This window comes from Atractosteus spatula, chromosome 3 (assembly GCF_055471065.1).
Source record: "Atractosteus spatula isolate fAtrSpa1 chromosome 3, fAtrSpa1.hap1, whole genome shotgun sequence".
Classification (NCBI taxonomy): Eukaryota; Metazoa; Chordata; class Actinopteri; order Semionotiformes; family Lepisosteidae; genus Atractosteus; species Atractosteus spatula.
The window spans coordinates 58,433,317-58,447,725 of NC_142708.1; the positions used below are offsets into that span (position 1 = coordinate 58,433,317).

The window sequence follows — 14,409 nt, forward strand, 5'->3', positions numbered from 1 at the left end:
GCCATTACAGAAAAAAATATCAGCCCATGTCAACACACATCCCAGATCATAAAACTTTCAATGGTATTGTAGACATTTAGGTGAACAGAATCTACCTACAATTTCTATTAGATTAATGTATGGAAAATAATGTATAAAAAGAAGAACATAGTTGGTGCTATCCCTTATTTGAACTCAGTTCACATAAACACATCAGGTTCTTCCTGGAATCTTCGTTGGTGTTCTAATGCTTATCAAAGGACAATGTAACTGGTAAAAAAAAATTGTTTAACAAAAAGTACTTAAACTTTTATAATTAGCCCATAAACATTTGTTTGAAACACATGCTGCCAATATTTTATATGAGAATTAACCTGGTCCAAAGTTTCCCACATTTCATGAGTAGCACCTGTTGTGCCAAACAAAGGGCATCAGCTGAGAGTTTGTGTGTTGAAAGACGTCTTTATTTCATATGCATACAGTATGGGAGTCTTGCTCTTGTACGCAAGAATCAGAAGACAATGCCTACAGTGCTCTTTTATGCAGTGAAACAAACAATACAAGATACATTCCCAAATGAATCTCTGATTGCATTGTGGCTATATATGGTCATTCTAGAAAGCTGACCAGTACCTATATTTTCTTTACTGCTGGCTTGCATGACAAGCAGCCCCTTCTGCTTGTAACTGAACAGACCATTTGCTCCAGGAGAGGTCACTCCGTCAAATCCCTGAGAACTATATCAGTTATGTATAAAGATACAGTGTGGCTATATTATCTTTTGAGACATGACATCCTGATGCAGAGGTAATAAAATATAAGTAAAGAAAAACATAGCTAACAAGATATAATACAAACATTTAGTAAAACTTTTAGTTAATTCCCTCACAAGCACTTTCAAGCACTCTGGAAAAAAAAGCACATGTATAAATCAAATGAAGTCCCTTTTTCTCTGAAGATAAAACTTAATCACTGAATATAGCTTTAAGGACCATTAAAGCACATCTCATTTTTAAATAAATAACAAAAAAGCCAAGTATGGTTCTTATTGTTAAACACACACCTTTGTCACTTTAGTTTGTTCCTGCAGGAAAAGAAAGAAGAGCCACACTAATAAATTTTTGTCTATTTGATCCTCTTGAGCTCCTTTCTATCTTGCAAGGCTCCATTGCACAAAAATGGGAATACACTATCTGTCTGCCCAGAGATCTCAGATTTAGCAATCTCATGGTTATCTGCATAACGCCCTGCCTGCACAAGGATAGTACCACATACATGATACTTTTGTGGGCTGAAACGACATGGCTGTTCATTGTAAACAGACAGGGATCTAATACCCTCTAAGGATCCATCTTATCAGGGGTGCATATTACACATGGATAGTGTAAACAACCTGTGGAATAAATCTACCACTTTTAACTTCCAGTTTTCCAATTCCATAGTCAAACCTTTCCTGCATTACAGTAGCTCAGTATTATAACACCACAAACACACGTGGCTTCATGTGCAAGCAGGCACCTGGGCATCTTTTATCACATAAAAGGCAAAGGACAAGCCAGGGAGCTGAAGCGGAGTGCCTGCGGCGATTGGGGTGCCTTTCAGAACTGGCAATGTCTTCTCATCCACCATCTTCAGAACCTCCCCATTCAGCAGGACAGACCTCAGATACACAACAGACAATTTTAAAATTTGGTGCCACCTTTTCTATTAAGCATGAAAATTATGTTAATTACAAGGTGCCTGCTAGTCCATTTAGTACCATGAAAACTGCAACCAGTGCTTCGATGAAACTTAGTACTGTACATACCGTTTCAAATTTGGGGATTGGGGACACATTTGCCATGAGCAATGGTGGTGGGCTACAAACAGCTGCATCGTGCTGCACCACATCCTTCCATGCATGCTGGTCATCTTGGACACAAATGCTAGTCAGACGGAACCGACGCATATCCTCTGCTGTGCACCTTTGTTGTCAATGGTAACACATTCTGTCTCATTCTCATTTTCAGTCTCATTTTTATGTCACTGCGCCCCAGAGTGCAGTGTTTGAGTAGCTCGAGTAACTTCATAAACACCCTATACATTACACACCTTACTACCTACAGGACTTATAAGAAGATGTTGTTTTTTTTTCCTCACTTCTGGACAGAGCTAGAAGCCACTGAGATACTGTATTCTCCCTGCACTTGAAGGAACAAAGTACCAAAGCTGAATTTTTATGGCTTCTTCCTAGGCTTTGTTTTCCCTGTAGATTTCTCATGCCCTGTTCAAATTACTTTGGCTTACTTTACTGTACTTTAGTATATCATTAGCCTACAGCATAAGACAAGGCAAGTTGGTACAGATACCTGGAGTCAATCCGTCCTTCCCCAGGCTGGAGAAGGAAAAGATCCACTGTCTTGTTGGAGATTTGTGGAGGCAGGATGATCCTGGCTGTTCTTTTACTCAAATTCAAGGCAAACAAGGTGACGGCTCCTTTCTCAACATTTTGGCTAAAAGCAAAGCAATTAATTAATGTGCATTATTCTCCTTATCTTAAATGGACTACATCAAAGGACATGGGAATAAATATTTTTTCCTATTGATAGTTCTGAAATAGATTAAATATGTTGTTTATTTCAATTTTAGTGTCAATGCGTGGTTTTTAGAAAGGTCTTGCTTTCATTGTTAAAATGGTACAATGTCATTATCTTCAACCGTTTTTCCATCAACCCTTGGAAAAAAAAAGACCCTGGGGTCCAATATTTAATAATATTTAACAGACTCGGCAGAAACAGCATTTTTCCAGCAAGTGGCATAATTAATACTTTAGTAGTTCAGCCCAGACTCTAGTAAGCATGGAGCACCGGTGTGACTTGGATTCGTTTGCTGAAATGGCCCAAGTCTCGCAACCGTAAGGACAAAGTTGTGAGAACACCCTCCCCCCCATCTAACAAGGTTTCAGTGAAAGGAGAAACACATGTGCATTTATTAAATCCTCTCACTTTATGTCATTGCTGCTTAACTGCACATAATAATAATGGTATTTTACACAGCAACTATATGTGCAGTTATCTAAAAGGCAGTGTATATGACCTGAAAAACAAATACCATTTTTGCTCTGCTTTGTCCATGCGAACTGTAGCTCAAATTAGTCAAAGCAAGCCCAGATATTGAGCACATTTGTTTAATCTAACATCACTCAATATGATACAGGATTTGCTCTCATAATCTGATGTACTGTACTTGTGAAGTACACATGGTTTTCACAATAGCTTATTACATGTTTGTGATTTATGATATTTCCACCAAAATAAGTAACTCAAGGTGCTGCAGTAGTACAAAATATGAAATGTATTAAAAGACAGATTACTATTACAGTATTAGAACTAATCTGCAACACTGGCTTTAGAGCAGAGCTCTAGAACACAACGGACATCCAAGCCAGAGATGAGGCACTACAGAAGAGCCATTGGAAAATACATTTACACAGCACAAATACTTTTTACCCTTTTCTGTTGCTGCAGTGCAGGTACACACGGAGTCGTCTGGTTCTCGATCCTTGACTGGTAACAGCTGAAGTATTAAGCACCTCGGGACCAACTAGCTTCTTGTACAGCAGAGACAGCCAAAAATCCTGCCAGGATTACACACAAATATAAAGGATATGCATCAGGAAAAACCCAATGCAATGTCAATTTAGTACCTTCATAAATGAGATAGAGCACATAGTCTATTAATATATCTCCATGACATTCAGCTGTGGTGGTACCAGATAGTAGTTGGTTATTATTGTGCAGTGTCAGTACAAAGTGCTTTCAGATGATAGAGAAGAAAATGGCTAGACACTGTATAATGTCCTGGCATTAAGTGTAGATCCTATCACATTTGCAGCATTGTCAAAAAGATTAAAATGACTTTCAATATATTCACACTATCTATACTCAAGTAGAGTACTACACACAAGCAGTGTCTGGAAGTGCAGTTGTGCAAGACACACATATAAAATAAAAAAGCTCTTTTTTAAATTTGTGTTTAAATAGGAACCTTAACTGTTTAGTGGTTCTACAATACAGTGCAATGCAAAATGTCAAACACTTCTTATAATATAACCAAGATAACTAAATAATATAGCATTTAATATGCTATACTACTGTACTACTACTGTAGTAGTTATTCTGTATTCAACAGTGTATTCCAGAAAGTGTAAAATAATATTCCTCTGTGAACAGTATGGTGTCTTATCTAAAATGTTGTCCATTACATCAAATAAGTGGAGATACTACAGTATATACTTACAGGAAGTGGGTCAAAATTGGAATCTACCAAATGGTAGAACCCAGAACCAACCAGCACCTGTCTAATGACGACATCGATGCCAAGTTTTGCAGCCATTCCTAGTTTGTCTAACCACCTGGTAAAACAAATTTAGCGACCTTAAGTCCACGTAGGAAAATATTACATTTATTAATATTACATTTGATACAACAAGGAAGCTAAGAAGAAGGCTCCACGGCCGAAACGTTGTGTTCTCTTTCTTCTTTTTTTCAGCATGGAATAAACCTATTACTTGTTCCTTTGAAGTAGAAAATAGACATGCAAAAGATGCCACTCTCACATTTCACCACTAGATGGAACTGAAGGCCTAAAGGGATTTTGGGAACAATCACATGCAACCTAGAGTGCAAAACGCAAGCTTAATCTATTTCAACATACTGTAAGTATAAAAAATTGAATGAACTCCCTGCCGTCTTTGTTTACAGACTGATTTGTTTCATTCTTCTGTTTAACAGCACTAAGTTAAAGTCTATTTTTTTAAGTAGATATTGAGTGAAGATGCAGAGTCATCTTACTGGCTTGTCATTTTACTGTCTCCAAAGCAATTTTTTAAATATTTAAAGTTTGTTTCGTTTTCATTACAACTGTTTTGGGGAAGATCCAATACTATTAAACACATGGAAATTATAGGACATTTTTGCTGTGTCACAGATATATTGTAAAATCATCACTGTATATCCTTGTAACAGTGCCATAGGGGATAGTTTAAGCCATCTTAACTGATAGGAAACATGGAAGGAACTTGAGGAGTTTCATGATAAAGCTAACTGTGACTGTGGCTCTTTAGGCATTCATCAAAAGACTGGCCTACTGGTTTTCCCCAGTTCAGCACTGATAAACCATAATTCATTCACAAGCCTTTAAAAACCTAAATCATTAAGGGCTTGCAAAGATTCTCAAAGAAGTGTTCCTCTTTAAATCATCTCAGTTTCAGTAATCTATCATGGCATATTTTTTTATAATTAAAAAATCGAAAAAAATATTTTTTAAGAGAACAACATATGCCTTAATTTGCTCTCTTTGATGTTGATAAAACTAAGAAAGTGCTACATATTGATAGAACAGTACTTGTACATTTTTAATTCACTTGACACAACAACTTGGAGCTAAGCCATGGTCCTCACCATTCTACACACACTGAAAAGCAGCCACATGTTTCACTAAGAACCCCCCACTGCGATCACTTCAGATCACTTACATAAACCCAGCAGCGTAAGTGTCAGAGAGTCCCAGAGCTCCTCCTCCGTAGGCTGAGCTTGTCTCCCCCAGCCAGACCTTCTTCCCAGGAGATGACTCTGCAACAATCTTACACCACAAACACCATCCTGATCAATGAAAACACCAGAGGATGAGGCATCTTACTTTGGACAATTGCCAGAAACAGTATGTGCAAGAACTTTCGCAGACACTGCAAACAGAGGAAAAATAAGGGGATGTACTATATAGGCCACTTCCTTACAGGGCAGGAAATGACTGGAATATCCAGGAGATGCATGACAAGCTCTTTCTTGTGCCCTTGGTCTTGTCTCACACTAGACCATTATAGTCCTCTTGATATACAGTATTGCAGTTTTGAGGGCTGAAATGTTTTCATTACTACTATGAAACCAAAAAGCATGATCACCACAAGAATGTAGAGATGATTTTGAATACTACCGGGACAACGATCTTTCCAAAATCATACTTCATTTCACCCCTTTTCCTAACAACTCCATCAGTCTCTGTGTTTCATGTTTTTACTTAAGTTGAGGTTGAATTCCAAATCCCATATCTTCCAGGTGTTTTAAAAACAGAACAACAGAATCTTTGGGTTTGCTGTCAAAAAACCTACTGAAGTCTATTTCTGTACCTTTCCATTGCCTGAGGATTCTGATCTCACTCTGTGTATTTAGTCACACTTAATATTTAATGACCAAACGACCATATTTAAAACCATGGTTTTCCAAACCATCTGACCACTAAAACAAACAGTCTGAGAACAGCTATCGTGCCCTCTTATCATAGTTTTCATGACCAATCCACTGGGGACAGCATGTTACATAATCTCAAAGGATCACAAAGCTCACATAAATAATTGTCCATTTCTGAAGTAGGGGAGACGAGAAGCATGTAACCTCGACAATATAAAATCTTTAAGATATCATGGACGGTAATTTTTTGAATATTTTGTTACCTGAAAGACTTCTTCTGTTTTAGTAGCAAGAGTGTCCAGTACATCAGGATCAAGAAAATCTTCCAGTGATGCGTCTCTGCCATTAACATAATAGCTGAGAAATAAAAAGTTATATTCAGTTGTTTTACTAGAGCAATGCAGTCTTGCTAGTAAGTTCAACACTATTTTTTTTCCATGTTCACTTGGACCATATGTCATTACTGTATAATTAGGGCATCTGTTAATCAAATAAATTATAATAGTAAGTTAAGTGAAGTACACTAAGCAGCATTTCAATAAATACTTAAATTACTAATACTATGCACTTTTGCTGATTTGCTGAATTGGCTGACATTCTTCAGCCAACACTGTGACAAAATGTGTGTATGGCAAAAAACTACTGCCTTGAGCATAAAAGAGCATTAAAACTTTACTACATTTTGCAGCAGAAAAATGATTTTGTTTCTTGAAAGCTACAGGTATGTAACACATTGAGGCCACATGATAGTACTGTCAGTTTTTAACACTTCCAAATTGTTCGTATTGCACTGCCACTAGCATGTTGTGTGACTAGAAGATGGCTGCACTTTTCTCTACATATCTGGCCCACAGCCAAACACAGAGGAGGAATGACTGGTGTTTTATTACAAAGACTTGACATGTCACACAAAAAAGAAGCACAATAAAATGAAACTATATTACATAGTACCAAATTTGTCCAAAAAGAGAGTGACATGCCAATTCAACTATGGGAATGGCTGTAACAGACTGGCAAAATAAATGCTGTTAATTAAGGAAATCTGTAAGAAATAAAAGAAATGTGCCTTTTAGTTTTTGAATTAAGTGCTATAAATTTTTAAACTTTACATTTATTGAAGAAGATGTTTTCACTGCTACACGATGCTACACAGCAAGTACAGCACTTCCTAATTCAATAAAGTTTCAGTAAGAATTGTATGCAAAGTAGGTAAATATCACACAAAACATTCATTATATTTACCCATATATTGTTATTATTAAAACATCTGAGCATGGCTTATTCAACAGCATAAGGCAAAAAGTTCTGCTGACTGAGCATTGCTTTAATCTCCATGTGAAAGACCTATTGATCAGAATCTATTGTCAACACCTTCCAAAAATAACCAGTCAGTACAGAAACAGATGTACCAGGGAGCAGTGATGTGAGATTTTAATTGGTCAGATTCCCCTCTCACAGTATTTTGGATTATTGCTTATTTTCAAGAATTGTTCTATGGTTGTTTGGCTGGTTTTAAAGAAAGGTAAAAAAATACTCTCAATGCCAAGTGAAGTATTTGAGCTAATTAATGGTCATTTGTTTATTAATGTCATTTAAAAACATCTACTTAAACCAACCCCCCTCTTCCTCTCTTTGGAATGAAAAATTTACATTTTTATCTTGGACTCTGGACAGTATGAAGGTCCCCCAAACCCTCTGCACTGACCATAGGTAAACGTTAATATTTAAAATGAGCAATTTTATTTGTATTTTAATTAAACTATAATCCTACAAAATGAATCATTTATAATTCCTTGTTTTCAGACATAAGAAATAATTTTCTGGCATTCTTTTTCATTACTGCCAAATTAAAACTTTTGTCATGAAACTAATACTTAATAACTTTGCTGTCTTTCTCGGTGTCTATATAATACCTAATCCATTTTTTTGTAATTATATCTCTTTATAATAAGCATGACAAATGATCTTTAAAAAAGTCTCAGTTAAATATTTTTTAATGTTAAATTCCAGATATAGGGTAAAAACAAAAAGCTTACTGGTGCCAGGTACAGGCGTCTATGACTTTTCCACCAATCTCCAAAAACCTTAAAGTGAAACGAGAATTCTGGGATTAAATTTCAGGGTACAATTCCTTGTCATTTTAGAACTGCATTTACATATCATACATTTCTGTTTGACAGAAAAGCTATGGCTGCCACATACAGTTGATATGATTGAAACATGACACTGTTTTATCAGATACAATACTGTATTACTGCTTTTTGTTCTTTTAGTTTGGTTATATTGAGTAAAACAGGATTATCTAGACAAACGCATCTCACAGTTGAAGAAAATACTTCTACAGTGAATTGAGTCAATCAGAAGTAGACTCTTCCACCAGACCTAGAGAAAACCAATTTTACTTGTTACAGCAACTGCAGGTCCGCAAAAGAAAAACTAAATTAGGTTTGACCTTATTTTGCTACTACTTAGTGAGTTTTCAAAAGGGACGTGATTTGAATTGATCGGTAGATTCAGAAACTACATAAACATGACCTATTCTTGACATGACAGAAGTCATTGTACAGACTGGAATTACTGTTGCTCAGCAAGCTGAGGAATCCCAGTCAGACTGAAACTGACTCAACCCCAGCAGACAACAATATGTCACTCCCAGACAGCTAATTACACAGTGAAGACCCTAACCGGTGATATTTGATCTGGACCCAGAATCACACTTCCAGAACTAAGCACTCATTAAGGAGATGAATGCCTTAGTAGTATCAATGCAAAATGTTATGCTGGGCAACAGATGTTAACGTATCCTAAAGATATCCATTTTATATGCAGGTCTACTTTGTTTTACAAGCATACCATCACTGATTTAAGCATTTGTACTGGGAAATATTTTTTTGTCTTGGTATTTCACAATCTGCCGCTTGAATCCCTTTGCTTGCACATGGTGCCTTTCAAGTCTAGACCCTCAAAACCCTGCAATATCAAAAGAAGTGATGGTTCCCAACATCTACACGCTTGACCTTGAAGATGCAGTTCATTGTACACTTCCTCATGCCGAGAGCAGGTACGGGGTGCTGAAACACTCTGGGAAGAATGGAACATGTCACTACGTTTGGAGGTTCCCATTTTAATTTGCAATGCCTCTCTAGTTTTCTGTATTTTCTCTTGTTATGAAAAAAGAGGATGTCCAATCCTAGATCATGGAAAATATATCAGAATCAAATGTTTTTTTTAATGTAGAATCAATAGGAAGAATGTGAATATTACCTTCCTAGTAAATCCTTTGTGTGCTCTCGGGGCTGGCCTACATCCGGCCCATACAGTCCTGAGGAATGAAACAGCCTGGACTTCCTCAAAATGTCATGAAGATGAATGAAGTCCTTGCCCAGCTGATGCCCATCAACCTGAATTCCTGCCTTCTTCTCAAAGCTGTTTGGCTCTGAGAAAGGTAGTAAGCAACAGCAAAAACAAACAAAAACAGGGCTGACTTTTTTTTTAAAAAGAGGTGGTAAAAAGCATTTATAAATTCAATTCAAGAAGTTCAAGATGCGTTCTTTGAAAAATGGCAAATGTTAATGTTATTGTCTGAACAAAGTGACACCAAACATTTGTCAAAATCTGTGTCAGGTACTATTTCAACCAGAAATATGAGAAAATACAGAGATCATTCATACAAGACAAACTATGAAACAATATCTTTTCATTAAAGATAACAAAAAAATTGAAGCTCTAAACTGAAATTGGGTTAAAAAAGCACACTAGAGAAGTTACCTAATTGTAAGAAATTAATTTTTTATAATCCCTAAAGTGTAAAATGATATGAATTTTCTTTTTATATGTGTGGCTGAAATCAAGAATAATATTTATCTAGTTTTTGAATGTTGCATATATTTTTAATGTACTGAATTTTGTTTTTTAAAGTTGATGTTCAAAAGACCAGATGAAGAATGAAGAAGCAGTATCTAATGAGATCCTACAGTTTAGGAAGAAAAGAATCCAGAAAAAGTCATCCAAAGAAGCTGTCATATTATTTACTTGGAGTAGTGCAAAAGGTTATATCACAAATTAAATACGATTCGTAATGCATGCTGGAATACAAAAATGTAGAAGACCGGATGTATTTAGAAAACCTTCAGACCTGCCACATGCAGAAACAAAATCACAAGGAACATTTGACAAAAGTGTGTGGAACACAACATACAACTAGAATCAATAATTAAAACACATCCACATTATAGGCATTTGACTTTTAAATCACTGTTTTAATATCAAATATTAAATAGAAATATCTAACACACAAGAAAGTAAAATTGCAAATATCTGTTCCTCCTCTACAATACCTACCATTTCCCAGTTCCCAGGACATGTTATATTGCTTGGATTCACAGTAGCCCAGGAGTTTCTCTGCATTTTCATTGTCCCATTTATTGCTGTCTGTTCTGAGCAAGGCATTGAGTCCAAAGATGAGGTGCAGACCAGAACAGTTAGCAAAACTGTACAATGCGTCTACAGTAGTTTCTGTTAAGAAATTATTGTACAGAATTAGGAACTTTGAATTTTTTAGCACAAAATTACATATAATTAACATTTAATCAATACACATAAAAATGGAAATTGTATGAAATACAAATGTTGAGAAAAACAAAACAGACAGAAACATATCAAGTAATCAATATATTAAAAATTATAATGAATCAATTAATTGATCAAGAATGTTGAATTTCTTTGCATATTTCTTGCAATGTATTGTTAGAAGTTAAAACATTTTCTTCCTTAAAAATGCTCAAAACAAGTCTTGAGAAGGCAGATACAGCCTCATGCTGTTTTGATTCACTTCCTCATTTTTTCTTCTGCTTTCAAGCTTTTCTTTCAACAAGGTTAAATTCGACTTTTTATTTTACAATTAGATCTTCTTTTTCAGGTAGAGTTTCATTTTCCACTTTGTAAATTATTTTTTTTAACTAATTTGCATTTTGAAAGAAAATTGAGTTGAATTGTTTTTTTCTTGAATGAGAGAAAACAATAAATCTGGTCCCTATTTACTGCCTTGATTGAACCCAAAAACTTTTATTTCCTGAGCAGGGCTTATTGGACTGGCTGCGACTGGATTTATTTTTTGATACAGAAGGAAATTGTGGAGCATTTGAGTTACTATTCTATGACCTGTCCTTATACTGTATCTGATTGAAGTAACATTAAGTTGTGTAGAGAATTACAATCAAACAATGAGGCACTTTTAAGAAGGAAAACATCACAACATCAACAGTCACTACTGTATGTTCGTTCTCAATTCTCCTAGGCCCATTTCTTCTTCTTTTAAAATTCAAAAAGTCTTTCTCTTCCTGTCATGCAAACACAGACCCAATAGAATAGTACCAGTTTGAGATCATTTTCACATTATTAACACACTGCCACAACACCCAAATTCACACTCAGTGAAGCAACATATAGGACTAAATTTACCTGAAAATTTGATGGTTTTGTATAAATTGTCATTCTCCTCTAGGAGGCGGGTGGCCTCTAGTGCCCATTCAGATTTCAGTCTTTCTTCCAAGATGGACGGAAGATTCTGTCTGTTGCAAACATTTCCTAAACAAAAATATATATGTATTTTAGGACGAGGGGAACAGTACGTGTGCTATATATCATTGTGATAGCTTCGTCATTTTAAACTTATCATACTTGGATAACATTCATAAAAGCTATATTAAAAAAAGAACCAGAAGTCCAAATTCAACCCCCCTTCCCCTTTATTAATGAAAAGATTCTAGATTGATATACAGATTTCATTCAGAAGACAGTTTCTATTCCTTCACCATTTTCAGAATATTTTTATGCCAAGTGAATCATGCATCAGCACACTTCCTGAATTTGTAAAGTTTTTAATTTACCAGAGCCAGACAAAGTCAATTTGCACCTGAGTCTGAATCACCCTTTATTGCGAATCTAGACCTTGCAGCTGAAATCCATCCACCCATATTCAATAAACAAATTGTGAACCAGAGTTTAACTCAGCAGACAATGGGAAGTAGTCAGTATACAGTACATGCTGGACAGGGTGCTAGTCCATTGTAGGGTACAATACAGTGATGCCAATTAACCAACACAGAATGTTTTTAGAATAGGGAAGAAGATGGAGCAGCTGGAGATAAGTCACTGGGCCACAGGGAGAACATGTAAACTACACTCAGAAGGAGACCCAGGCCATACTGGACCCAAGAACCTAAGAGCTGTGAGGAAGCAGCCATAACTTCTGTTCTACAGTGCCACCTATGTAGCTTAAGTCACGTGACTTCATTTGTTTGTCATGAATCTGAAACGTTTTTAAAATTCTATGTAAACAAACTAAATGTTTATAAGATGTGCACTTTGTCCAAAATCAAATTAATAATTTCCGAAACCAAACAGCAAATTTAAAGAACAAATAATGAGTACTTTCATAATTTTCATAGGGGAGAACGACATATGTCACTCCTGTAACGATGTGTAAGAACATGATTTCTCATGACACTACCTTGAAACTCAGAAGTGCTCTTGAAATCTCTTTGTTTTATGGAATCATTTCTAGGGGAAAATATCATGAAGTCGGCTTTCGTTCCACCAAATCGTAAAAATCCCGGAGACAAGGCTTTCGCGAGCGTCTTCAGCTTTTGAGACCTGGTGCAGTTAAAAAACTATATTAAACTACACAAATTAAGAATATAACAAATGAGATTATCTATAATTTAGTTGCATGGCTGGATCACTTTGCACAGAATATCATGAAAAAACTACTTTTACATACTTCAACAAGCACAGAAAATGTTTATCCAAATCATTTTAAAAACGGGGTTGTATCTTTAGTTAATAAGGTTTTAAAACTAACTCGAAAGTATAACATACTTTTCCAGTTAACACCAGATTACATTATTATAAAGATTATTAAAGCTTTAGACTCTTACAAATAGTTTCATCCACGTTTAGAAAATATAAAGTTTTTTTAAAGTACCTTTACTATTTGGAACAATATAGCTTAAAACAGAATAATTAAAAGGCTGGAATCATTCTGATCACTGGGAGACGTAATGCTAAGACTCAGGGTCCAATTGTACACTTAAATTTGAAGACATTTCTTCCCAAGATTAGTTTTCTTCCTGGAAATAAAAATACAGTAAACATCTACCGACTCAGCTAGATTTTCTTGATAAGAAAAAAATATTTTTAAAAGCTTACCTTAAAATGTCGACGTACTTCTCTTCAGAAATCAAATTTGCGTCTATAGTCACAGACAGAAACCGCTCGTTCACTTTTTTCACAACCTGAAAAAGATCGGCTTTGATAAACGCAAATCTCAAAACATCCTCTCTGGCAGACTCCGCGTTTGCTTTATTTACTCCTAAAAACAGGACCACGACCAGTAGCGCGGTGAGCATGTTGCCTTTTCTGTCCCTTCTATTTACAAAAAGTAAAAAGTAGTTCTAGCTCTCTGATCGGAGTAATATAATAGTTTTTAAACTACACAGACTCGCCATTTCCTCAAAGCTTAAGACTAAGTTAACAACGCAAAATCAAACAGAAAGAGGAAGCAAAACTATAATTGGTAGTTTCTAATCTGGGGGCTTTCTCTATGTACAGTATGCGGAACATCATGCTGTATGAATAGCCAGCCCACCTGAATTCTAGCTAAAATCAGAAAGGAGTAGGTGTGGTTTGGTGTATGAGTAGAAATCTAGCCATTGTCATTCTATGAGTAGACTGGATGGATACTAACCGCAGGTGCCTACAGAACGCCCTCTTGAAACTATTGCTATGGGCAACCTCTTTTTGAAACATAAATATGGACTATAAAGTTTAACACTGCCGGAGAAACTTTGGTGCCTCTCTGGATTAATATAACCTATAACATCCTACACATCCGACTCCACCCAAGAACCCAACAGAGCATGTGTACAACAACAACAACAACAACAACAACAATATTATTATTATTAATTATTAACATTATTATTATTAGCGAGGAAGAAAACATAATGATAGGGAACAGTGGGGAAGAGAACATAATAATGAAGCTAATTCACAGTAGAGCTGTATAATCACCTCACAGCATCGTTCGTAAATAGCCTGAGTGCTGATTTGTACAATAAACCATGTTTTTCCTTAATGCTTGCTCAACAACATACAGAACATTATCAAACAAAAAGTCTGAATGAACAAGCACTTGTTTGTA

At 35.8% G+C, this 14,409-nt stretch overlaps 1 protein-coding gene across 1 annotated transcript; it reads right to left on the bottom strand.

Annotated features, from left to right (window-relative positions):
• Nucleotides 1–421: 421 nt before the first annotated feature.
• On the bottom strand, nucleotides 422–13,839 carry hpse (heparanase). Its single transcript, XM_088910280.1, has 12 exons — nucleotides 13,416–13,839; nucleotides 12,718–12,860; nucleotides 11,667–11,792; nucleotides 10,548–10,721; nucleotides 9,471–9,642; nucleotides 8,243–8,290; nucleotides 6,470–6,563; nucleotides 5,495–5,601; nucleotides 4,258–4,372; nucleotides 3,468–3,595; nucleotides 2,328–2,471; nucleotides 422–1,639 (listed from the first exon to the last, which is right to left on the bottom strand). Exons 1-12 carry the CDS (start codon nucleotides 13,613–13,615, stop codon nucleotides 1,480–1,482), a joined length of 1,611 nt encoding a protein of 536 aa, XP_088766406.1. The 5' UTR covers nucleotides 13,616–13,839; the 3' UTR covers nucleotides 422–1,479.
• Nucleotides 13,840–14,409: the final 570 nt, after the last annotated feature.

Excerpts from the sequence above, each read along its gene's own strand:
- hpse (XM_088910280.1), bottom strand. The coding sequence starts at position 13,615 with ATGCTCACCGCGCTACTGGTCGTGGTCCTGTTTTTAGGAGTAAATAAA. Across the intron at positions 6,564-8,242 it reads GACGCCTGTACCTGGCACCA|CTATTATGTTAATGGCAGAG; the intron begins GTAAGCTTTTTG and ends TTTATTTCTCAG. Across the intron at positions 3,596-4,257 it reads CCAATTTTGACCCACTTCCT|GATTTTTGGCTGTCTCTGCT; the intron begins GTAAGTATATAC and ends TAATCCTGGCAG.